Here is a 24,357-nt window from a genome sequence, read left to right as displayed (position 1 = left end):
CAGACAATACCATAATTGATTTAAAAAAAACAGACCATGAGCACAGTAAAAAAAAAAGTGTCCTGTCTGGCACATTTCTGTGGGGTCTTGCACTGTATTGTATGGTAGGGTTCTGGGTTCTGTTTGTTGCTAGAGGTCAATCCTGTATGTTTGGGGGGATGTTCCATGCGGTAGTTCCTACACTGTAGCAAAGCTTTTCCTCGATTTTAGACAGTTGGAAACTGGCACATGATGATGTAGTGGGTGCCATGGATCTGAGTTCTGTTTACCTTTTTCAGTTTTTGTTGTAGTATGTCTTTGGATGTCTAGGGGAGCAATGCTTGCAAGTCTGTAAATGATGTTAGTAGATGTGGGGCACAGTGTGCCCGTGATTATTCAGCAGGCTTCATTAAGCAACGGGTCAATTTTCTTCACGTGGGCTGATCTGCCCCACACAAGTGCACAGTATTCTGCAGGTGCAAAGCAGAGGTGCTAGGGCAGTTGATCTAAGTGTGTGAGCATTAGCTCCACATTTCTTGCCTGCTAATTTTTTCAAGAGAGAATTACGAGAGCCAGCTTTCCCTTGGAGTTTCTGGAGGTGAGAGACAAATGAGAGCGGTCCTATCCAGTGTCACGCCCAGGTAATTTGGAATCGGATGTTCAAGCTCCTTCCCACACCAGAAGATCTTGAGTTTCCAAGCTGCTTCTCGATTCCTCAGGTGGAATGCACACACTTGAGTTTTTGTTGGATTTGGGTTCAGAGACCAGTTTTCATAATACTGCTTCATTGCTTCGAAGACTGCTCTAAGTCGTACTTCAACTCCTTGGAATGAGTCAGCTTGTGTTGCTATGCATAGGTTGTCTGCATAGATAAACCTGCGTGTATTAGGAAAGGCTAGTTGGTCGTTGGTGTAAACATTAAATAGTAGAGGTGCCAGGACTGATCCCTGCGGTAGTCCGTTCTTTTGTGGATGCCACCTACTCTTAATTCCATTCATTTCTATATAAAATCTGTGATTTTCTAGGAAGCTTATTACTTTGACTGTGGTTTCATTTTTTAACATTTTAGATAATTTGAGTAGAAGGCCTCTAAGATTCACAGTGTCGCATGCTGCTGGTAAGTCCACGAATACTGCCCCTGTAATTTGTCGCATTTCAAAGCCATCCTCAATATACTGGGTTAACTTCAGGACTTGACCGCAGCAAGAGCGGCCTGGCCTGAACCTGGCTTGGTCTGGTGTTAGAAGACCTTCAACTAAGGGGGATATTCTTTTCAGTGTGAGTCTCTCATAGAGTTCAGAGAGGGTGTAGAGCAAGGAAATCGGTCTTTTTAATTTTTAGGAATGTTGGGGTCTTTATTGAATGTTGGGGTTTTAGGAGAGCAACAACTTTGGCTCTTTACTTTTTAGGAGTTTTTAATGATCTTCAGCAACAGATAAAAAGGGACAGAAGCCAGTGGAGTGCTTTAGGTCCAAGATGTTTAAGGAATTCATTAAGAATCCCATCTATGCCAGCAGCTTTGTTGGACTTTAGCTGTGATACTTCATTCTTTAATTCTTCTAGGGTGACAGCTGGGAAATTGTTATTCCCATTTGAGATAGCTGACTCCATCTTGATGTTGCTTTTTCTTTTGCCTCTGTTCCTTGTTATTTGGTCAACCATTTAGTATTAGTTGGTAGGCAACCTGATTGGGTGTTATGGCAGCAATCCTCTGTGGTGGTCTATTATCTGAGTTGAGTTTCCGAGCAGTTGCCCATGCCTTCTTACTGTTGTTGGTCATGTCTGTGTTTTCTATCAATTCCTGCCAATGCAATCTCTCTTGGCTCAGTAGGGACAGAACTGACTGTCCCATTTTAATTGTGTCTTGACCAAACGGGTCTTGGTTGTATAAGTTGACATACTCATCTTTGCAGTAATATATTCTGTATTTTTCTTTGAGTACTTCCATTTCTTTTAATTTCCTCATACATTAGCTATGACTGGCAAATGTATCTTTAGTTACACAACAGATATAATTTGAAGTTGAATGTATCTCAGAGTACTAGGAGATTGCCAGAGTCTTGCTGTAAAAGTGGATTCATGTTGCTGTTCATCAAGAAAATTGGAAATTCAGACATTGGGATGGGAGTTACTTTTTCGCTAACTTTGGAAAAACATAATCCATGCTTGGGAAAGTGTTTAACTACTCTGCAACAGTTACAATTATAAATTAATGAGTGTGCCAATAGAACAATGTGAAAATATCTCCATGAAGCAATCCAGATTTGCCAAAATTTAATTTATGTTCCTTCATACTCAAGTTATATTAATCAGGCTTGTTATTGCAAAAGCAGAATCATTTGCCATTAATGTTTGCCATTATGTTCCCAGACATCAGTTGTCAAACTCTGCATTGAAATTTATGATGCTCTGCTAAGGACTCAATAGTAAACCCTTAGTATATTTAGATTTTAAATATAATGTAGTATGGAAGGCTTCCCAGTTTTATTTATGTACATCACAGACTCCCTTGAATGAATTCCAAAACTATCTCTGCCAATGATATGCTAAAAGTTTGAAAAATGTTGATAACCATACATATTTTTCTACTTTGAATATTTTACAAATGCTCTGGGTGATTTTGATAAATGTTAGTTTGTTTAATTCAACAAAATAAGTTAGTAACAAAAACCAAACAACTAGAGAAACTCAATGCATCAAGCAGCATCTATGGGTGCAAAGGAATTGTCAGCACTTTGGATGAGAACCCTGCATTAGCACATCAGCAATTCTTTTTTTCCCCCCCAGATGATGCTCAACCTGCTGAGCTTGTGTAGCAACTTGTTTTTTGCTCCAGATTCCAGCATTTACAGTTTTTGTATTTCCATTGTTAATAAGTGTATATCTTTAAATGATCTAATCCAAGGTAAGTGGCAGATCTGCTGCTATGTAAAAGAGATTTTGTTTCATGAGCAAATGCTATGGCCTATATTTAGGGCAATGTGGCATGACATACATAGACAAGTCGTGTGAGATTTTTACACTTACAGTGACGAGTAGTTAATGATTTGTGATTTGATTAGTGAGTACTTTTTGTTCAAAAATCTTGAATGTAGTGAATATTCAAGCATCATAGTAGTAACAAATCAATTCCCATAATCTATTGATGCAAGATATTATTGAATGCACATTGCGCAGTCCAGAGGGAATAGCAAAGATGTTAAAACAGCACCAGTAATTGAAAACCAAGGATTTAAGTATTGAGCTAGGAATCTACTAATCAAGACAGTTATGATGGGGAAGGTTATTCAGCCTATCTTCAGTCATTCTTCTGTATTTTAGCAGCTAATTAGTTTTAAAAAGTTATGGGGAAATAAATTTCTCTTTTGTTATAAGCACTAAATGTACACAGCGGTGATGTAAACACATTAAAATCTGGTTCTGAAATACAGTAACTAAATCTACCTTTTGGAAGCAAAGTTCAACAGGTATGCATTTCTGCTCATGTGTTAGTACATACAACAGAGAGCAAATTTCTACCCAAGAGGTTTTCATCTAACTGCTTGGAAGATTGTTTCATATATAGTGATCATTTTTTCTGTAAAGTACAATTTTTTGGACATTTGTCCTGAATTTGGTGGAATCTGTTTTCATTTTACCTTTCTTAAACTTAAACTTTTTTTAACCCTCAATATTTTAGGATCTTTGTTTTGGAAAAACATATTTCTAATTCTTACATATTTTAAAATAGGAGATAAACATGGCCTGTATCCTTATTATAATGAAATGAAAACAGAATATTTGAAATGGGGAAGACATTATTTATCATCTGAAAGAGACACACAGGGTCAAAAAGTCAAAAGCACTATACTCAGTATTGCATAATATTTTGTTTTAAGATGCTGTTTTGAATGTTTGCAGAATGTTTCCAGAGCTAGCTGAATATATAGGAACACTTAAATTGGCTTTTGTTTGTCAACAGGACAAATAGGCTTAAAACCCATTGTAAATCATCATTTTAGCATGTCCAAATAAGAAAAAATTATTTAATCTTTTTAAAATTTTCCTCTCTAATTTCACAAAGTGATAACTCGTATTTGTGCAAGATTTTGTGGATATTAGCAGCTCTGTAGTTTTTTTCACATCATTTCAGAGAGCAAGGTTATTCAAGAGGTTGATAGAACAAATCAAGGCTAAACCTGAAGTTGATAGAACAAGTCAAGGCTAAATAAATTTAGAACTACACCAAAAGGGTTCTCTTCCCTAACCCTACAATAGCAAAGCTAATCCAGAGCCAGTAAAGTAAACCCAAAATGTTGTTGGATGGAAACTTGATAAGTGATAGAATAATTTCTGCAAGAACCTTTAAGGTGCAGGCATTAAGCAACCTGTTTTCCGGTTCATTATCGGTCTGCTGCTTCTTCTATCGTCACCATTCATTTTTTAAAAATATCTAAATTCTCTTTCTCATACTAAATTTAGGAGAATAATTTTCTCACTAACTTCATGAATGGGAGTGTTAAACTGGACACTTCAGTAATTGCTAATCCTTGGTGAATCAGCAAATCCAGATATTTACATAGGTTTTGACAGTGTGAGCAATAGGCTGATTTTCATATTTTAGGCTCAGAGATTGAAATGCAATGCTGGCAAATGGTACCAGCCTGTAGGCAAATGGATGGGCAGAAGGAACCAGGTGGGGTAGAGGGAGGGGTAAAATGGAGGCAGTTGCTGGAAGATGATCAGTATAGAAAGTGGAAATGGGACCATTAGGGGAGGGATGAATTACAGGTCGAACCAGATGGGGAAAACGATCTGGTGGACGAAATGTGTATGTTGTGGGTGGATTGAACCAGGAAGGGGTGGCAGATGCAAATGCATGAGTTCAACAAAGGGAACAAAGATCTGAGGACCAGAGATGAACTGGAAGGAGTGGAGATAATGGACCACAGGAAATGAGGGTTACATGAAATTGGAAAATTCAATATTAATACTATTGGGCTATACAATACACAGATGGAATATTAGATGTTGTTTTGTCAAGTTTGCTTAAATCCTCATCTTAACAGTGGAAAAGACTGAGAACTGATTGGTATGGAAATGTGGAACTCAGCTGAAATGACACGCAACTGGAGCTCGGGCAGGGTGCTGGTGCCCTGCAAATCTACATTTGGTCTTTTGATGTAGAGGAGGCTGAAGTATAGAGGTTGGTAGAAAAAAGTAAACAATTGCTGACATTATTTTAAGCTTTGCAATTGTAATCGGAATTCCAAAATGTAATGTTGCTGTCCTGGTGTTAGAATAAAGGGCTTGAATGAATGTTGAAGATCCTTTGGAGAAGGATGCAGTGCTTTTAGAACAAATTACATGAACAAAGGTAGGTGATGTCTAGCAAAAGGAGTTTAAGATGTTAAGTATGAAATAGAGAAAAAAATATCTCAAAGATCAATGCCCTTGGATTTCCTACTACGTTGTAATTGTTCAGTGAAGATTTTGAAACTTAACATAAAGGCTCAGGGTTTTTGCATATAGAAAACAATTGGGGTGATGGTGCAGTTGTAACAAATGTAACCGATTGGAAGTGAAACCCAGTGATTCACCCAGATAGCTCTAACGGTTCTTGCACCTCCAGGTCATCATTATAATTTGAAAGAATATTCATGGTGCTTCATGGTTTCTGGCTGTAATCTTGGAACTGTGTATGATGGGAGCTCCTTAATCAGATGGCCGAAGGAAGTGCTCTTCACCACCTTCTGAAGTGAAATTAAGGATGGGAAATAAGTGCTGGTTTTATCAGCAATGTCAATATCTTAGAATTATTGAATCCATGTTGTGAGAAATAATTCAGCATTAACGATATTTGCATTTGTAATATATTAAACCTTCAAAACAATCAATTAAGCCAAGAAAATTTTGTAGTTCAGGGAGAGTTTGTGAGATCTTGAAAATAACTGGATTGCACAGCCATAAGTGATACAAGCATTAATATGAAAGGATAATTATAGTTTAGTTATGGATGCACAGCATTGAACAGAACCAATAATCATAGGGTCCAAAATACTATCTTGGAGAGATTAGGTGGAAAAGAAAATAGATTTTAAGTGATGCAGAAGAATGAGCACAGTTCGATAATATGTTTGGTTAAAAAAATCCAGAGGGAGATATTTTGAAGTGAATGTTATCATGCAAGCAAAACTGAGCTATTTGTCTCTGAATGCTAATCCAAATTCCCAGCTAATCTATTGTACTCAAGCACATCATCAGTGTTTTTTTTATTCTGTCATGATTGTGGTTTTTTATATATATATATATAGATATAGATAGTATAAAACATATTTGTAGCTCAGCTACAAATCTCACACATGGGCATGTGCAAATATTTAAATCTAACCATCTTTGAAGTGGCAACATACACATGCACGTGTCTTGATTTATTTGTGGGATTCCTGTCTCTATTGCCCCCTTTGCCCTCCACCTGTCAACTGTGGTGCACTTCCACACTTAACCATGAATAAGCCAATTAAATAATCTGTAAAACCCAATTTAGCAACAGGCATATAATTGTCTTACAGGTACATTACAGGGTACAAATTCTTAGAGATGAGAGAAATGGAGCACATTGACAAAGTATGGTAAATGAGTGCTGCTGAGAGCAGAAAATGAACTACATTCAAGTTTCGATGCTCTTTTATTTTATGCATATCTAGGCATGGCTTCAAAACATAATCTTAAAAATGTTGATGACCCAGAGAAGAAGGGAGACAGTGAGTAGGACTTTCAAAGTTAGTAGTAAGAACAAATATATGGGTGGTGTAGTTTTATGTGTCTAATTATGTGGTGATGCACTTTGACAAAGAAAGCAAGGGATAAGAGCATATACTCAGTGGAAACTCATTCAAAGCTATTTGTTGAAACATGCATTTCCCCAAAAGTGTATTTCCAGATGTCTAAATACATTAAAATGATCTGACTTTTCAGAATCAGATTTAATATCACTGGCATATGTCCTGAAATTTGTTAACTTTATGGCAGCAATGCAGTGAACTATGTGATAAATACAGAGAAAAGACTGAGTTACATTAAGTATTTATATCTCTATTAAACAGTTAACTTAAAATAAGTAGTGCAAAATAACAAAAATTAAAATGTAGTGAGGTAGTGTTCATGGGTTCAATGTCCATTTAGAAATCGTTTGGCAGAAGGGAAGAAACTTTTTCCTGAATCGCTGAGTGTATGCCTTCAGGCTTCTGTACCTCCTTCCCTGTGGAGTGCCAGTGTTAATTGTCAGGGAAGTGGAGATGTTATTTCCAGTCTGAACCGATTGTGGTCTTCTGATTAGGAAGTCGAGGATCCAGTTACAGAGGGAGGTACGAGGGCCCAGGTTCAGGAGCTTTTTGATCAGGACTGTAGGAATGATGGTGTTAAATGCTAAGCCGTAATCAGTAAACAGCATTCTGACATAGGTATTCGCATTGTCCAGGTGATCCAAGGCTGCATGGAGAGCCATTTGAGATCATTTCTGCTATAAACCTATTGTAGCAATAGTCAAATTGCTGTGGGTCCATGTCCTCCTTGAGACAGGTGTTGATTCTAGCCATAGCCAACCTCTCAAAGCATTCATCACCTTAGATGTGAGTGCTACTGGATGATAATCATTGAGGCAGCTCACACTGCTCTTCTTGGGCACTAGTATAATTGTTGCCCTTTTGAAGCAGGTAGGAATTTCCAACTGTAGCAGTGAGAGATTAAAATATCATTGAATACTCCCACCAGTTGGTTGGCACAGGTTTTCAGAGCCTCATCAGGTGCTCCATCAGGCCCTGCTGCCTTGCAAGACAGCCTGACATCAGCTTCTGAGACAGAGATCAGAGACATTGCAGGGATCCTTATAAATGTGGTTTTATTCTCCCTTTTAAAACAAGCATAAAAGACGTTGAGCTCGTCCTGTAGTGAAGCATCACTGCCATTCATGATGTTGGGTTTTGCTTTGTAGGAAGTAATGACCTGCAAACTCTGCCAAAGTTGACATGTATCTGATGTCACCTCCAACCTCTCCCTGAATTGTTTTTTGGCTCTTGAAATAGCTCTCCACAAGTCATACCTGGTTTTCTTATACAGACCTAGATCAGCAGATTTAAGTGCCACAGATCTAGCCCTCAACAGACTTACGAACTTCTTATGTCACCCACAGCTTTTGGTTTGGGAATGTACAGTAAGTTTTTGTTGGCACATGCTCATCCACACAGGTTTTAATGTAGTCGGTAACAATTGTGGCATATTCATCCAGGCTCGAAGATGACTCCCTGAAAACTGATTCAAAACAGTCTTGTATGTGCTTCGGTGCGTCCCTGGTCCATACCTTCTTGGTCCTCACTACTAGTGCTGCAGTCTTCAGACTCTGCTTATGCTCAGGGAGTACAAGTACAGACAGGTGATCAGACCCACCAAAGCATGGGCTGGGTGTGGAATAGCAAGGTAGGCATTCTTGAACTTAGTGTAAGTGTGGTCCAGTGTGTTAGACAGATGATTTGTTGATAATAATTATGACTTTCTCAAGCTGGCCTGGTTAAAATCCCCCAAAATAATGAAGAAGGTATCAGGATGTACTGTTTCATGCCTGTTGATTACATTACACAGTTCATCTGGAGTCTGTCTGATATTAGCCTGAGGTGGAATATATACTACTACCAAAAAGATCACTGAAAACTCGTGCTGCAGGTAAAATTGCGAGGTATTCCAGGTCTGGTGAGCAATATTACTAACATGTTAGTACACCAGGAGGAATTGATCATGAGGCATATGCCTCCACCTCTGCTCTTGAGAGACTCAACCGACCTGTCTTGATGATGTATTGTAAACCTGTCTATTCGAATTGCTGTATCTGGCACGGAAGGGGTTAACCATGATTCTGTATAACAAAGGACTCGCGTGTTCCTAATGTCCCTGTGATACAGCACCCTAATTCTGAGATCATCAGTTTTATTTGCCAGAGACTGCACGTTTGCCAGCAAGATAGTTAGTATTGGGAGTTGAAAACCTCATTTTAAAAAAAAACTCAGTTTCAGACCAGCACGTCAACTCCTCTTTCGTTGGCAGCTTCTTAAAGAGGCAGTGTGCTGGCCACAGTCCAGTCTATTTCCATTGGTTTTAAGCAGTGATGTATGGTTCAATTGCATTAGAACTTCATCACTGACTGTACACATCATAGATGCATTTATGGTTCTCATTTGTAGCAGACTAAAATGAGAATATTTGATGTGTTCCATCATTTTCAATGAGAGCTATTTTAATAAAATAAAAATAAAATCTGAGTTTTAAAAATAAAAACATGGAAATATAGACTAGAGTCACAGACCTTTGCACAGCACTTTAGTTAAATTGCAACTGAAGTAGATTGTCTATTTTGTAAATACTATTAGAATTTGATCACTAAAGCCACCCAGAGCTTATAGCATAGATTTCACAGATTCACTAGTAAAGCTCAAAGGTAAAAAACAAGCTATGAGGAGAAAATGAAATTGCTGGAACAATTTCCATGGAACCTGAGATGGTTAAGACAATTTTTAATGTCGGATTTTGTTTTAAGATTATGATTGAAAATTAATTCCTCTATAATTACCTCTATCCAAATCACATGCAAGTGACACCGGGTTATATGAGCTGTATTTAAGTAGTTTGGTGGGTCACATGTTCCCAGTGTCTTTGGTAATATCTACTTGAACTGTTTGCTGGAATTTGTATTACAGCAACCTCAGATGAATGTGGTTTGCAAATCAGTACAGGGTATGTTTAATTATATATTCATTTCACATCATACTTCCACGTTCTGCACAGAAAACTTTGACATGAAGAAAAATCAACTGACACGACAGGGTTTCATGGAATTGAACCTGATGGAAGCCAATGATCGGGAAGGTGATCCAAGAGATCTCTGGGTTACACTTGAATCAATGGGTTACAACAGAGCATTGGAAATGCAAGAGGTATGAGTGTTCCTTTTGACTTAAAGCAATCAGTTGTCAACAATTTACAATAAGAGAGACGTACATTTTTCATGCTTTCGGGTGTATACATTTTATAATTTATTCTGGAACATTGTTATTGGTAGGTTTATTTAACATACATTGGCATGTAAGAAGAAAACTTGTATTTACAATGTGTATCAAGTTAAAATGTGCTTGTACTGAAGGATCATTGATACTTCCTCTTTGTCCCTACATGCTACCTGACCTGCTGAGTATTTATAGCAATTTTGATAGCATTTTGCTTTTGCAACAGTGGTAGTTTACCTTTTTTAATTAAGCATTTAAATTTAGAGCATTAACCAATAGCAGACACATTTACTGTATATTGAGCTCCCAATTGTGAGTCAACTGCTACTGGAAAGGCATATTGCATAATTGACTTGTTAGGTTATTCAGAATTTCAATAAATTAAGTTTCATAATTATAGCTTGTAACTAGTATCATTGCCCCTCCTCAGAAATAATTCGCAATTGCACCACATATCTTTAGATTACATTCCATCTCAAGTTCTAACATTTGGTAGCTAGACCTTCAGTCTGTTAGGCCTGAGTTCCTTAATTCCTTTCATCAAGACTCATTCTTTCCCCCTCTATGTTGTTTTTCAAAATGTAGACCTAACCAAGCTTTTGATTACTCTTCTTCATATCCCCTCCTCTGGGTCAGTTTCAATTACTATAATTAAGCTTCTGTGTAGAGACTTTCTGATGGTTTGTGAAATAAAAGATAACACATAAATGCAAATTATATATTTACTAAAGAACATTGGTGTTTTTATTAATTTCTCATTAAAGTAATGTATTTTTTTATATAGGCTTGTCCATTTGTTGTTGATATCTATGCAGAAGATAGCAAATTTAAGCTGACTCCAATCAGTCTGGAAGCAGGTGGAAGGCTCCTCAATTCAGTTATCTGCAAAAATGTCATAAGTAAAGGAGAAGCAAAAGCCATGAAGGGTTACAATGCATTAGTGATTTACACTTACAAGACTGATACAATAATCACTTCAGTAATTGAAAATAAAGTATGTATTATCTTTTTATTAGTTGAATTTAATTTTTGTAATATTTGTGGCATCTGTACACTTTGGCAATCTTTAATGCAAATTAAAATTATAGGAATTTTAAATCTGTATTGGCTTTTGAATAAATCCTTTTTGTTTAAGGTAAAATTCTGGGTGCTCCTTAATTCCAAATTACAGGCTAATGGAGCATAATCATCCATCATTTGTAGCTTGCTGGACTGCAGCATATGCTCTTTATGTTTTGTTTGAAGAATGCTGCATTATATCACTTCATTTTCCAAGCTTATCTACTCTTAGTATTGCAAAACAATAGAAGGCATTGAATACAGTAAAGACAATGGATTTGTTTGATGTATTCTCAACATACCATTCAAAGCTTGTGGTTCAGAATTAGCTTTGCTTTGACCAGACTGCTCAAGTACAGATGTAGCAATGATGTTATCCCAATAAATTGGAAAAGTTGTCAAAGTGCAGGACAGTGTGTGGTGAGGGATGAGTATGGTGATGTAGTTGCAGTTCTGGGAAGAAAAGTCATAGATACCAGTCATGCAGTTTTTGCTAAAAGGCAAAGTGAAGTTTTGGAGATTGGTTTGATAATCACATCAAAATACTAAGGATCTGGCCAATTTAAGAAGCTATTTGTCTAATTCTCATAAACCAAACCAATTCAATTACCCTCCCCTAAGTGGATGCTAAGTTATCAACAGACTATTGGAAGGTGTTTCTTCCTCTATAGCATTAGAGTAATAGAGGATTTCAGCATAAATCCAATCTCTTCAACACATCTGGTTTGTTCAAACTGTTATTTTGCCTAGTCCTGTCAACTCACACCTGGACCATAGCTTGTCACACCCCTCCCATTTATGTGCATATCCAAACTTCTCTAAAGTGTTACAGATAAACCCACAATCATCACTTCCCCTGGTAGCGCATTCCACAGTTGCACCACCTTCTGAGTGAAGAAGTCCCCCCCACTTGGGTTCCCTTTAAATATTTCATCTTTTCACTCTTAACTTATGACCTGTAGTTACTTGAATTGTTTTGTACTTTAAGCACTTTTTTCTATTTATTTCATATCCATCACTTCTGCTAGCAGTTTGTTCCATACTTGCACCACCCTTAAATATTTCACCTTTCACCCTTTAGTTGGATTGTTGAGTAAGTATTTTCTCATTTTATTTCATAAATCCAAGGAATTTATTGCTGCACAATTTTTGTTTATTTTTGGTAACATTTTGATACTATGTACTCTTTTTGCAGTCTGAAAGCAAAGTAATCATTCACGTGAACAACGAGAAAAGTAGGAACTGTGTCAGTAGTCGGGGTCTTAATACTTTTGCAATGGAAGTATCACCAAAGACAACTATGGTGAGTTGAATATGCAGAATCTAGAAGCAGGGAGTATACAATAAGTTTGCAATTCCTTTGTAACACACCATCAAATGAAACACTCTGTGATGCTCTGATTCCGAGTACCAATATAGAAAATGAAGGATAATGTTTTATGTATTATTCGGTTTTTTTTAATTGACCCATCAAGAGAGACCCACCTTGTTTTTTTTTCTGGAAGTACTGACCAATATTCTATGTGGAAGAACACCAATATATGCAGAAGGATGATTGTTTCAATTGATATTTGTGTGAATGTTGTTGGGTATGTTGTCTGTGCAATGATATTGATTGCTTTTGAAAGTTATTTATTTGATATGTACTGTTATAGTTATAGACTATTAGAGCATAGAAAAAGGCCCTTCTGCCCATCTGGTCCATGCTGAACTAGACTGCCTAGTCCCTTTAACCTGCACTTGGACCACAGCCCTAAATACCCCTTTCATCCATGTACTTATCCAGACCTCAAATGTTGAAGGTACTCATATCTACAACTTTTGTCCCACACTGTCACCTCCGTCTGAGTGAAATTTCCCACCCCATGTCCCCTTGACAGCGGTGTCAAGAAAACAACCTGTTCCTCAATGTTGCAAAAACAAAGGAGCTGGTTGTGTATTACAAGAGGAATGGAGACGGGCTAAACCTTATTGACATCGACGGGTGTGGGGTTGAGAGGGTAAACAGCTTCAAGTTCCTCGGCATCCATATCACCGAGGACCTCACATGGTCTGTACACACCAGCTGTGTGATGAAAAAGGCACAACAGTGTCTCTTTCACCGCAGATGGTTGAGGAAGTTTGCTGTGGCCCCCAAATCTTAAGAACTTTCTGCAGGGGCATAATTGAGAGCATCCTGACTGGCTGCATCACTGCCTGGTATGGGAACTGTACCTCCCTTAATCGCACGACTCTGCAGAGAGTGGTGCGGATAGCCCAGCGCATCTGTAGTTATTCCCAACCACAATCTATTCCAGCTGCTACCATCTGGGAAACGGTACAGCAGTATAAAAGCCAGGACCAACAGTCTCCAGGACAGCTTCTTCCACCAGGCCATCAGACTGATGAACTCGCACTGATTTGAGTGTACTCTATATTACATTAACTGTTCTATTTATTATAAATTACTATGATTACACAATGCACATTTAGATGGAGAAGTAACAAAGATTTTTACTTCTCATTTTTGTGAAGGATGTAAGAAATATAGTCAATTCAATTAAACTTTTCACCTTTCACCCTTAACCTATGTTCCCTAGTTCTCGTCTCACCCAACCTCAGTTGACAAAGCCTGCCTGCATTTCCCCTATCTATACCACTCATAATTTTGTATACCTCTATCATATCTCCCCTAATTTTCCTACACTCCAGGGAATAAAGTCCTAGCCTATTCAACCTTTCCCTAGAACTCAGGTCCCAGCAACATCCTTGTAAATTTTTTTTACTCTTTCAGTCTTACTTTTATCATTCCTGTAGGTATGGTGGGTGATAAGAATTGTATACAATACTCCAAATTAGGCCTTCCAGCTGGTCCAGATCCCACTGCAAGCATTGATAGCCTCCCTTGATGTCGACTATGCCCCCAGTCTTGGTGTTATCCGCAAATTTGCTGATCTAGTTTGCCAGATTATCATCACAATCTTTGACATAGATGACAAGTTACTATGGACCCAGCACCAATTCCAATGGCACACCACTAGTCACAGGCTTCCAGTCAGAGTGTTCAATAACACAGTCCCTATGTTCAATAAGTGGGAGTATTTCTCCCATGAAGCCAATGTCAAAACCAATTTACTAATAGGGGATCGAGCATTGCGCTCTCTTTAATTGGGACCTCTATATATTGATTAAAGAAATTTCCCTGAACATATTTGACAAACTCCATCCTATCCAGCCCTTGAATGTGGAGGTCTTAGTCAATATGTGTAAAGTTAAAGTCACCTGCTGTTACAACTTTGTTTCTTGCAAGTGTCTGCAATCTCTCTGCAAATTTGTTCCTCTAAACTTTATGCTATCTTGAGGCACCTTATTTATTTCATTTCTTTGTTTCTCATATCAGTCCTTTCTTTGAACGGGTCAATTAATCATACACTTATATTGTGAGTTTAATATTACATTATACACCAAATAACACTGTATGACTGTTACTAATTTATGCAAGATTGATATTGTCAAATTAATTATGGTCATATCTAATTTATTTCATCAATAAAAGGCAGTCTTACATTTGAGATTTGCAAAGTAAGGAAGGAAAGAAAGATTAGTGTCTGGTAAATTGATCAAAAAGAATATTTCAGTACCCCCAAACAAATTCCCTGAGGAGTCAAGCACTGAATTCATGGGGTTTGAACTAAGAAACAATAGAAGTTTCAATACTACTGCACTTATAGGTTGTTAACCAACGGAACAGTATATTTTGGGAGAAATTAAAGGAGGACTAAGAACTATGGAGAAGTGATAATGAGGAATGCCAAATATCCTATTATAAACTTAATAGTAAAACTGCAAAGGACAAAATAGAAGAAACAACATTTCCAGAATGTTCAAGAGAATATGCTTAATTAATAGATTCAATGAGAAGGAAGTTTTTGCTGGTTTTTGTTCTAAAAATATGCTGTATCAAATGGAACAAATATCACTACGGAACATCTCAGAAGACGGTTTCAGTAGCTAAGGAAAAGCATAAGGAACAATACAAAATTCAGGGGAAAAATTTGCAAGCAGTATGAAATTGGAGTCAAAGATTGACAGATACAATGTTTATTGAAAGATCAGACACTGAAAGAGAAAAAGAGCTTGAGTAATATTCAGATACATTATTACAATGGGAAAGGTTGGGCAACAAATCCAGTACTCCCTGGATGGTGTGAGAGAAAGACAGAAGGGGCATGTATAGGAACATGACTCTTAGAAGGAAATTTTAAACAAATCTGTTTTTGCATTTATGTATCTTAAGCTGCTTACTGATGTTGGAAATCGAAATGCCTCTCCTGTCCCATCCTCCCTCCCCTTACAGCTGCCTGTGAGAGAAAGTAAGATAAAGTAGAGAATGATATTAAGAGAATGTGAGTAAGATACATATTGGGCAAAGGAGAACCAGGTCAAAATTAGAAATATCTGGATGGAATTGAAAAAGGATATAAAAGGAGCAGAGATGTTGTCTGACGGCAGATTAGCAGCTAACATAAAAGGTAACTCTAAAGTCTCAATCTACTGGATTACCATACAATAAGAAAGGCAAGAATTGATCAGATTTAGTCACCATGGCTTTGTTGGTGTGAGATCCCGTCAGACTGAGTTTTTTAAAGAAGTAAATAAAGATATTGATGATGGCAATGTGGTAGTTTATGTAGACTTCTGTAAGGCCTATGAGAAGGTTCCACATAGAAGACAGGTTCAAAATTTAGAGCTCATGTGACCCAAGGCAGGTTGGTAAATTGGTTTGATAATAGGAGACTGGATGATCCTGGACGGTTACCAATCTGATTGGATATCTATGACCAGTGGTGTACCACAGAGCTTAATTCTGGGATCAGAGGTGTTTGTTGAAAATGTGATGATGAGAGGGTAAATTTTGCTACAGAATGATGTCATCAGTTGGTAGGTTGGGCAGGGCAATGGCAGATAGAATTTAAGTCAAAAACAAGAGAAAATCTAAGCCTGAGTTTATCATTAAATGTACAAAGTAGGGTGAGGTACAAGTACAATGAAAAAATTGTTTAAGCAGCATCACAGGCATGTAGAATCAGATGATACACATAAATTATATAAGACAGTGGGGAAAAAATGAATGTGCAAAACGAGACATAAATGCAAAAAAAACCAGTTGGAGTCAAGTCCTTGCTAGTACATGTTAAATGTGAGGTTGTGGCGACCCATTTCCTGGCGCATCCGAACCGACTCACAATTAGATAGCCTACGGGGGTTTGCGAGCACAGAGCTTTGGAGCCTCTGCGCCATGGGGGGCCGGTTGAGGGAGGCTTAAAAGTGAGGCTGAAGTTTTCGAATAAAGTTTTTTCCTTCGACTGCAGTTACCGACTCCGTGTCGTAATTTTAGCGCTGCGTGTAGCACACCGCTACAATTGGTGACCCCGACGGTCCAAACGACTTTTGGACCAGAAATGACCGACGCCGCCTCTGTTCATGCGGTTTCGTTGAAACTGCCAGGTTTCTGGAAACAGCGCCCGGACCTATGGTTCCAGCAAGCCGAAGCCCAATTCCACGTTCGCCAGATCACCTCAGAAGACACCCACTACTACTACTACGTGGTGAGCTCCCTCGACCAGGACACAGCGGCCCAGGTCGCGGAGTTCGTACAGTCGCCCCCGGCAGACGGCAAGTACACGGAATTCAAAGCCCTGCTCCTCAGGACTTGCTCCTCAGTTCGGACTTGATACCATTGACTTCCTGGGCCACAGGATTACTAAAGACGGGGCAACCCCTCTGCCCGCTAAGGTAGATGCGGTCCGCCTCTTTCCCCGACCCACCACGATCAAAGGCCTTCAGGAATTCGTAGGTATGGTCAATTTCTACCACCGCTTCCTCCCTTCAGCTGCCCGGATCATGCGCCCCCTGTTCGCCCTGAGTCCGAGCAAGGACATTACCTGGGACGAGGAGTCCGCCGCCGCTTTCGTTCAAACGAAGGAAGCTTTGGCGGACGCCGCAATGCTAGTACATCCCAGAATGGACACCCCTACCGCCCTCACAGTGGACGCATCTAACACGGCAGTCGGTGGGGTGCTGGAGCAACTCATCGCAGGTCGCTGGCAACCCCTGGCGTTTTTCAGCAAACACCTGCGCCCACCCGAGCTTAAGTACAGTGCTTTCGACCGGGAACTGTTGGCGCTCTACCTGGCAATCTGGCATTTCAGGTACTTCCTAGAAGGTCGGTCCTTCACCGCGTTCACGGACCACAAACTGCTTACCTTTGCGTTTACGAAAGCGTCCGACCCCTGGTCGTCCCGCCAGCAACACCACCTGACCTACATCTCTGAATACACGACGGATGTCCGGCACGTCTCGGGTAAGGACAATGTCGTGGCGGATGCGCTCTCTCGCCCTACCGTTCATGCCCTTTCCCAAGGGGTAGACTTTGAGGCACTGGCAGAGGCGCAGCAGGCGGATGAGGAGATTCCGAGTTACAGAACCGCAGTCTCCGGTTTGCAGCTCCAGGACCTCCCCGTGGGCCCAGGTGAGAGGACCCTACTCTGTGACGTCGCCACCGGCCAGCCCCATCCCGTCGTCCCGACAGCCTGGCGGCGCCGTGTTTTCGACTCCATTCATAACTTGGCGCATCCCTCCATCCGGACAATTGTCCGGATGGTTTCCAGCAGGTTCGTTTGGCACGGACTCCGCACACAGGTCAGTGAATGGGCCAAAACGTGCATGCACTGCCAGACGGCCAAGGTGCAGCGGCACACCAAAGCCCCACCGCAGCAGTTCCATCCCGCCCACCAGCGTTTCGACCACATTCATGTGGATATCGTGGGCCCCCTGCCAGTGTCGCGCGGAGCGCGGCACCTCCTGATTATCGTGGACCGGTTCACAAGATGGCCAGAGGCGGTCCCGCTCACTGACACCACCTCCGAATCTTGCGCCCGAGCCCTGATCGCCACCTGGGTGTCTCGCTTTGATGTACCAGCCCACATTACCTCCGACAGAGGCGCCCAGTTCACCTCCAGCCTGTGGTCAGCTATGGCCAGCCTTTTGGGGACTCAGCTGCACCACACAACTGCCTACCACCCACAGTCGAACGGGCTAGTGGAGCGTTTCCACCGTCACCTGAAGTCGGCCCTCATGGCCCGCCTGCGAGGAGCCAACTGGGCGGACGAGCTTCCCTGGGTCCTACTCGGCATCCGCACAGCGCCCAAGGACGACCTGCACGCCTCGTCTGCCGAGTTGGTATACGGCGCGCCCCTGGTCGTCCCCGGGGAGTTCCTACCAGCCCCAAGGGGGCAAGAGGAAGAACCCGCAGCAGTCCTGGGCAAACTATGCAAGAAGCTCGGTAACCTGGCCCCCATACCCACTTCACAGCACGGGCGGCACCCGACCTGCATACCCAAAGACCTACAGAACTGTAAGTTTGTGTTTGTACGAAGGGGCGGGCATCGGCTGCCGCTGCAGCGGCCATATGAGGGGCCGTTTATGGTGCTCCGGAACAACGGGTCCACGTTCGTGCTGGACGTTGGGGGGAAAGAGGAGGTTTTCACAGTGGACCGCCTCAAACCGGCCCATGTGGACCTGGCGCAACCGGCCGAGTTTCCGGCGCCTCGGCGCAGAGGCCGACCTCTCAAGCAGGTTCTGGCCCAGACTGTGGACATTGGGGGGTGTATCGCCGGTTCTGGGGGGGGGGGGGTTATGTGGCGACCCATTTCCTGGCGCATCCGAACCGACTCACAATTAGATAGCCTACGGGGGTTTGCGAGCACAGAGCTTTGGAGCCTCTGCGCCATGGGGGGCCGGTTGAGGGAGGCTTAAAAGTGAGGCTGAAGTTTTCGAATAAAGTTTTTTGCTTCGACTGCAGTTACCGACTCCGTGTCATAATTTTAGTGCTGCGTGTAGCACACCGCTACAAGGTCATGCATGGGGGAGGGGATCAATATGGGTGGAACACATATCATGAATAGTGGGACCTTGGGCATATTGAGGAACTAGACAGTTAGGGCTGGTTTTCCTTGAAGTGGAAAAGTCGGGATGGAGAGAAACAAAATAACAATGTACAAAATTGTGAGAAACATTGATAAGACAAAGAGCAACAATCCATTCCTTGGGGCAAAGTAAGACTAGAGGATATAGGTTTTAGGTGAAACTTAAAGGAGATCTAAGGAAGAATTTCTTTTACCTAGATAGTGGTTGCAATCTGGAATGTTCTGCTTAAGAACTCTGTGGAGGCAAGTACCCTTACAATATTTAAGAAGCATCCAGATAAGCACCTGAACCATCGGGCGCAAAAGTGCTGGAAAATTGGATAGGTATGGATTGATACTACTAATCAATATATAGATATGGTGGGAAGAAGGCCCTGGTTTTCAGCTCAATGGCTGACTCTTTCAGAGTTAGATAAGGGTATTAAGGGGGGTGGTGGACAAGAGTGCATCATTAATTAGTAACCAAATAGATATTAAATATGGATGCAGGTAGTAATGATTCTGAATATGTACTTCATATTTGTGATTGCCAAAGAATCAGAATCAGGTTTAATATTACTAGCATGTGATGTGAAATTTGTTAACTTAGCAGCAATGCAATACATAATCTAGCAGAGAGAGACAGAAAGAAATAATAATAATAATAAAATAAAACAATAAATAAATAAGTAAATCAATTATGTATATTGAATAGATTTTTTTAAATGAGCAAAAAACAATACTGTATATTAAGAGAAGTGAGGTAGTGTCCAGGGGTTCAATGTCCATTTGGGCATCGTATGGTAGAGGGGAAGAAGCTGTTCCGGAATCGCTGAGAGTGTGCCTTCAGGCTTCTGTATCTCCTACCTGATGGTAACAGTGAGAAAAGGGCATGGAGGTCCTTAATGGACTCTGCCTTTCTGAGACACCGTTCCCTGAGGATGTTCTGAGTACTTTGTAGGCTAGTGCCCAAGATGGAGCTGACTAGATTTTCAACCTTCTGCAGCTTCTTTCAGTCCTGTGCAGTAGCCCCTCCATACCAGACAGTGATGCAACCTGTCAGAATGCTCTCTATGGTACAACTATAGAAGTTTTTGAGTGTATTTGTTGATATGCCAAATCTCTTCAAACTCCGAATAAAGCATAGCCACTGTCTTGCTTTCTTTATGACTATATCTATATGTTGGGGACTTGTTGGAATAGCTGCAAAGTCTCAATTAAAGTATTTGATAGCTTGGTAGTCTAAATATTGACTGAGGAGATGTAGAAAAGATTGGGTAACTTAATGTAGATTAGTCACGAGGTGTGTCTGGAATGTATCTTGGGTTGTTGAAGGAATTGAAGGTAGAAATAAAAGTTTCAGAGAGATGCTACATGGAAACAGCCCTTCAATCCATCAAGTCTGTGCTGACCATCAGCACTAATTTTACATTGATCCAACATTAATCCCATTTTTATTTTTTCCACATTTCTATCAACTCCCACCCTACAAATCAACTGCTTACTCTGGGAAAAATTTACATTGTCCAATTCACCTACAATCCTGCACATCTTTGAGATGTGGGAGAAACTGGGGCACCTGAAAGAAACCCTAGTGGTCACAGGCAAAATATTTCAAATCCCACACACACAGCATGTCAGTTCCAATGGGTTATTATTCCTCCAGTATTCTACTTTTCAGGTGACATTTTTTATTTATTGATTTTGCATAAGTAAGAGTGCATGTGACAAGCTGATTAATTTCCCAGCTCACCACAATCATATTATTTCACATTTTCTCTGAAAATTATTGGTGATGCTGATTACATAATTTAAATTTTAACAAGATATTCATGCCAGTGTTTTTGTATTTACAGAATGCTCTACAGATGGCTGGGCAAACTAATACTTGTGTTATTCAAATCAGATTCACAGCTGTTGTAATATACAGGTTATGTGGCAAGTGCTAAACTCCTATACCATGGATGTCCAAATTACAAATAAATGATGATTATTTCCAAGCAACTAGTATTCATACAAAACCACCACCAAGTTGCACAGTCCACACATATCGTAGATACAAAATTGAGAGTAAATGGTGTGAATTATCCCAGAAAGCAAGGATTAATCTTCAATAAACAGAAGTCTTGTTGGTTTTCTATTTATCATTTATCCTTTTATCTATCTGTAATTTTGAATCATCCTTATAAACCATCGCTGATAGTTATAGTGACTGGTATATTAATAAAAAGATTTCTTTCTGACAGTGAAGAGACAATTGGAATATTTTTTAATTAGTGGTGTTGCCACTCATCTTGCTATTGATCAAAATAGCACTGATGACCAAGGGTGATACATTGCAGACTGCACACAAAACTTCTAAGTATACTGCTTCTGAATTACTATTACTGCAATCTGCAGCCTGTATTTTCCCTTTCAGTCGCGTACTATTAAACCTTCTTAACGAACTAACGATTTTACAGTATCCTTAAGGACTCAGCAGTCTCAACTCTTAGGGATGCAAGTATGGCATCTTTTAAGCAGATGAAGGCACATCACCATGCCCAGAAGAGAGGGAGGAGGGGAGGACTGCAAGCCAGACTAAAATGCTGAAGTGTAAAACTTCCTCTACCTAGTATCTCATTAGCAAATGTAGTCGCTGGAGAACCAAGATTGAGGATTAAGGGCAAGATTACTGTTTCAAAGGGAAATGAAGGATTGCTGTGTTCTGTGTTTTATGGAGAAATGACTCACTCAGTCAAGCTGTCTATGTTGGTAAAACCTGAGGGCTTCTTGAGACACTGGATGGACAGGACTGCTGATTTGAAGAGGACAAAGTGTCGGGGTCTATGTTTCATGATAAACTCTTCGTGGTGCTCGAACATAGCGGTTTTGTCACACTCTTGTTCCTCCAGCTGGAACATCTAATGATTAAGTGCCACCTATTCTACTTAGCAAGAGAGTTCTCCGTGATCCTGACCATGTGGTCAATGTTAAGCAAGCAGTCGAGGTATTGAATGCAACAATAAGCAAACAAGAAACTGCCTACCCCGATTCTTTTCAAATTATTCTTCAAATTATTGTTTGAAGAATTCTCTGCCCAGTGATCATTAGCATATCATCTGCAGCACAAGTGGTCCCAACTCTCTTGACCATTGTTACACTATGATTAGGAATGCCTACCATTCCATGCCTGGACCATGTTTTGAGAAATTTGTCCTCCTACCTGTATACACACAGAGGTTAAAGAGCAAGTCTCCAGAAATAAGAACAACAAAGGGATGGTCACGCGTAGCAGAGGAGTGGCTACAGGACAACTTTGAGTCAGTGAACTGGGCCATGTTCAAGGAGTCATCAGAAGATCTGAACAAATATGCTACTGTTGTCATGGACTTTATAAAGTCCGTCATGGACGAGTGTGTCCCCACAGAATCACTTAGAGTCTTCCCCAGCCAGAAGCCCTGGTCGAACCAAATGATTTGCAATCTGCTGAGGGCCAGGTCCGAGGTGTTCAGGTCTATAAAGTACAGGAGATCCAGGTACAATCACTGGAAAGCCATTTCAAATGCAAAGTGATAATTCCAGTCCAAACTGGAATCTCAGAAAAATGTTCAACAGCTGTAGCAGGGCTTGAATGCTCTCATCTTCTACAAAGTAAAACCAAGCAACATATGTGGAAAAAAGCTTTGCTCCAAGATGAGTTCAACGCCTTTTATGCTTGTGTTGACTGACAAAACATGGAAGTACCTTCACAATTTCCCACAGACCGTCAGTCTTTGATGCCAACATGGGAGCATCCTTCAGGAGGGTGAACCCATGAAAAGCATCTGGCCCAGACAGGGTACCTGATTGAGTACTGAAGACCTGTGATGATCAACTGGCTGGAGTGTTCACTGATATCGTTAACCTCTCACTTTGGTAGTCTGAGGTACTCAACTGCTTCAAGCAGGCTTTAGTTATGCCAGTGCCCAAGAAGAATGTGGTAACCTGCCTCCTATCATCCAGTAGCACTTACTACCACTGTAATTAAGTGCTTTGAGAGGTTGGTGATAAAACATATCAACTCTTGCCTAAGGATTGATTTGGATCTCTTCTAGTTTGCCTATTGTCACAACAGGTCAACCCTAGATGCCATCTCATTGGCTCTTTACTAAACCCTGGAATATCTGGATAGTGAAGATGCATCCATCAGGATGCTCTTCATTGACAACAGCCCTACATTCAATACTATCATCCCCTCAAAACTAATCAGTAATCTCCAATACCTAGGCCTCAGTACCTCCTTGTGCAACTGGATCCTCAATTTCCTCACTTGCAGACCCCAGTCAGTTCAGATTGCAACAACATCTCCTCCATAATCACCATCAGCACAAGTGTATCGCAAGACTGTGTGCTTAGCCCCCCGCTCTACTTGCTTTATACTTAAGTTTGTGAGGTTTAGCACAGCTCCAATGCCTGCTAAGTTTGCTGATGACACTACTGTTGTTGGCCCTATCAAAGGTGGTGATGAATCAGCATAAAGAAGGGTGAATGAAAATTTGGCTGAGTGATGCCACGACAAGAACTTCCACTCACTTGTCAGCAAGACAAAGGATTAATTATTGACTTCATGAGGAGGAAACCAGAGCTGTCTGAGCCAGTCTCACTGGGGGATCAGAGGTGGAGAAGGTCAGCAATTTTAAATTCCTTAGTGTTCTCATTCCAAAGTATCTGTCCTGGGTCCAACACATAAGTGCAATAATGAAGAAAGTATGGCAGTGCCTCTACTTTTATTCTACTTTCGAGGCACGCCACCCAGCAACCTTTGATTTAACCCTAGTCTAATCATGGGACAACTTAAAATAACCAATTAACCTACTAACTGGCATGTCTTTGGACTGTGGAAGAAAACCAGAGCACCCGGAGGAAACCCACTTGGTCACGGGGAGAACATACAAACTCCTTACAGACAGCAGCGGGATTTGAACCCATGTTGCAGGTACTGTAAAGCGTTGTGCTAACCACTATGTTACCATGCCTTCTTTCATAGAAGTTTGCGAATATTTGGCATGTCATCTAAAGCTTTGACAAACTTCTATAAATGTGCGGTGGAGAGTATATTGACTGGTTGCATCACAGCCTGGTATGGAAGCACCAATGCCCTTGAATGGAAAGGCCCACAGGAAGCAGTGGGTATGTCCTAGTCCATCAGGGTTAAAGCCCTCCCCACCATTGAGCACTTCTACAAGCAGCGTTATTGCTGGAAAGCAGATCCATCATCAAGGACTCCCACCAATCAGGCCATGCTCTGTTCTCGCTGCAGCCATAAGGAAGGAGATACAGAAACCTCAGGACCCACACCAGCAGCTTCAGGAACAGTTATT

General features: G+C 40.7%; 1 protein-coding gene across 1 annotated transcript in view; it reads left to right on the top strand.

Moving 5' to 3' along the window:
* Positions 1–24,357, top strand: part of efcab7 (EF-hand calcium binding domain 7) — a 62,948-nt gene that overhangs the window by 35,284 nt on the left and 3,307 nt on the right. The window contains exons 11-13 of the mRNA XM_059984412.1: positions 9,793–9,941; positions 10,795–11,004; positions 12,265–12,372. Of these exons, the coding sequence (XP_059840395.1) occupies positions 9,793–9,941; positions 10,795–11,004; positions 12,265–12,372 (467 nt within the window). The remainder of the gene's footprint in view (positions 1–9,792; positions 9,942–10,794; positions 11,005–12,264; positions 12,373–24,357) is intronic.

This window comes from Hypanus sabinus, chromosome 11, assembly GCF_030144855.1.
Source record: "Hypanus sabinus isolate sHypSab1 chromosome 11, sHypSab1.hap1, whole genome shotgun sequence".
Classification (NCBI taxonomy): domain Eukaryota; kingdom Metazoa; phylum Chordata; class Chondrichthyes; order Myliobatiformes; family Dasyatidae; genus Hypanus; species Hypanus sabinus.
This window is presented reverse-complemented; position numbering and strand designations above follow the sequence as displayed.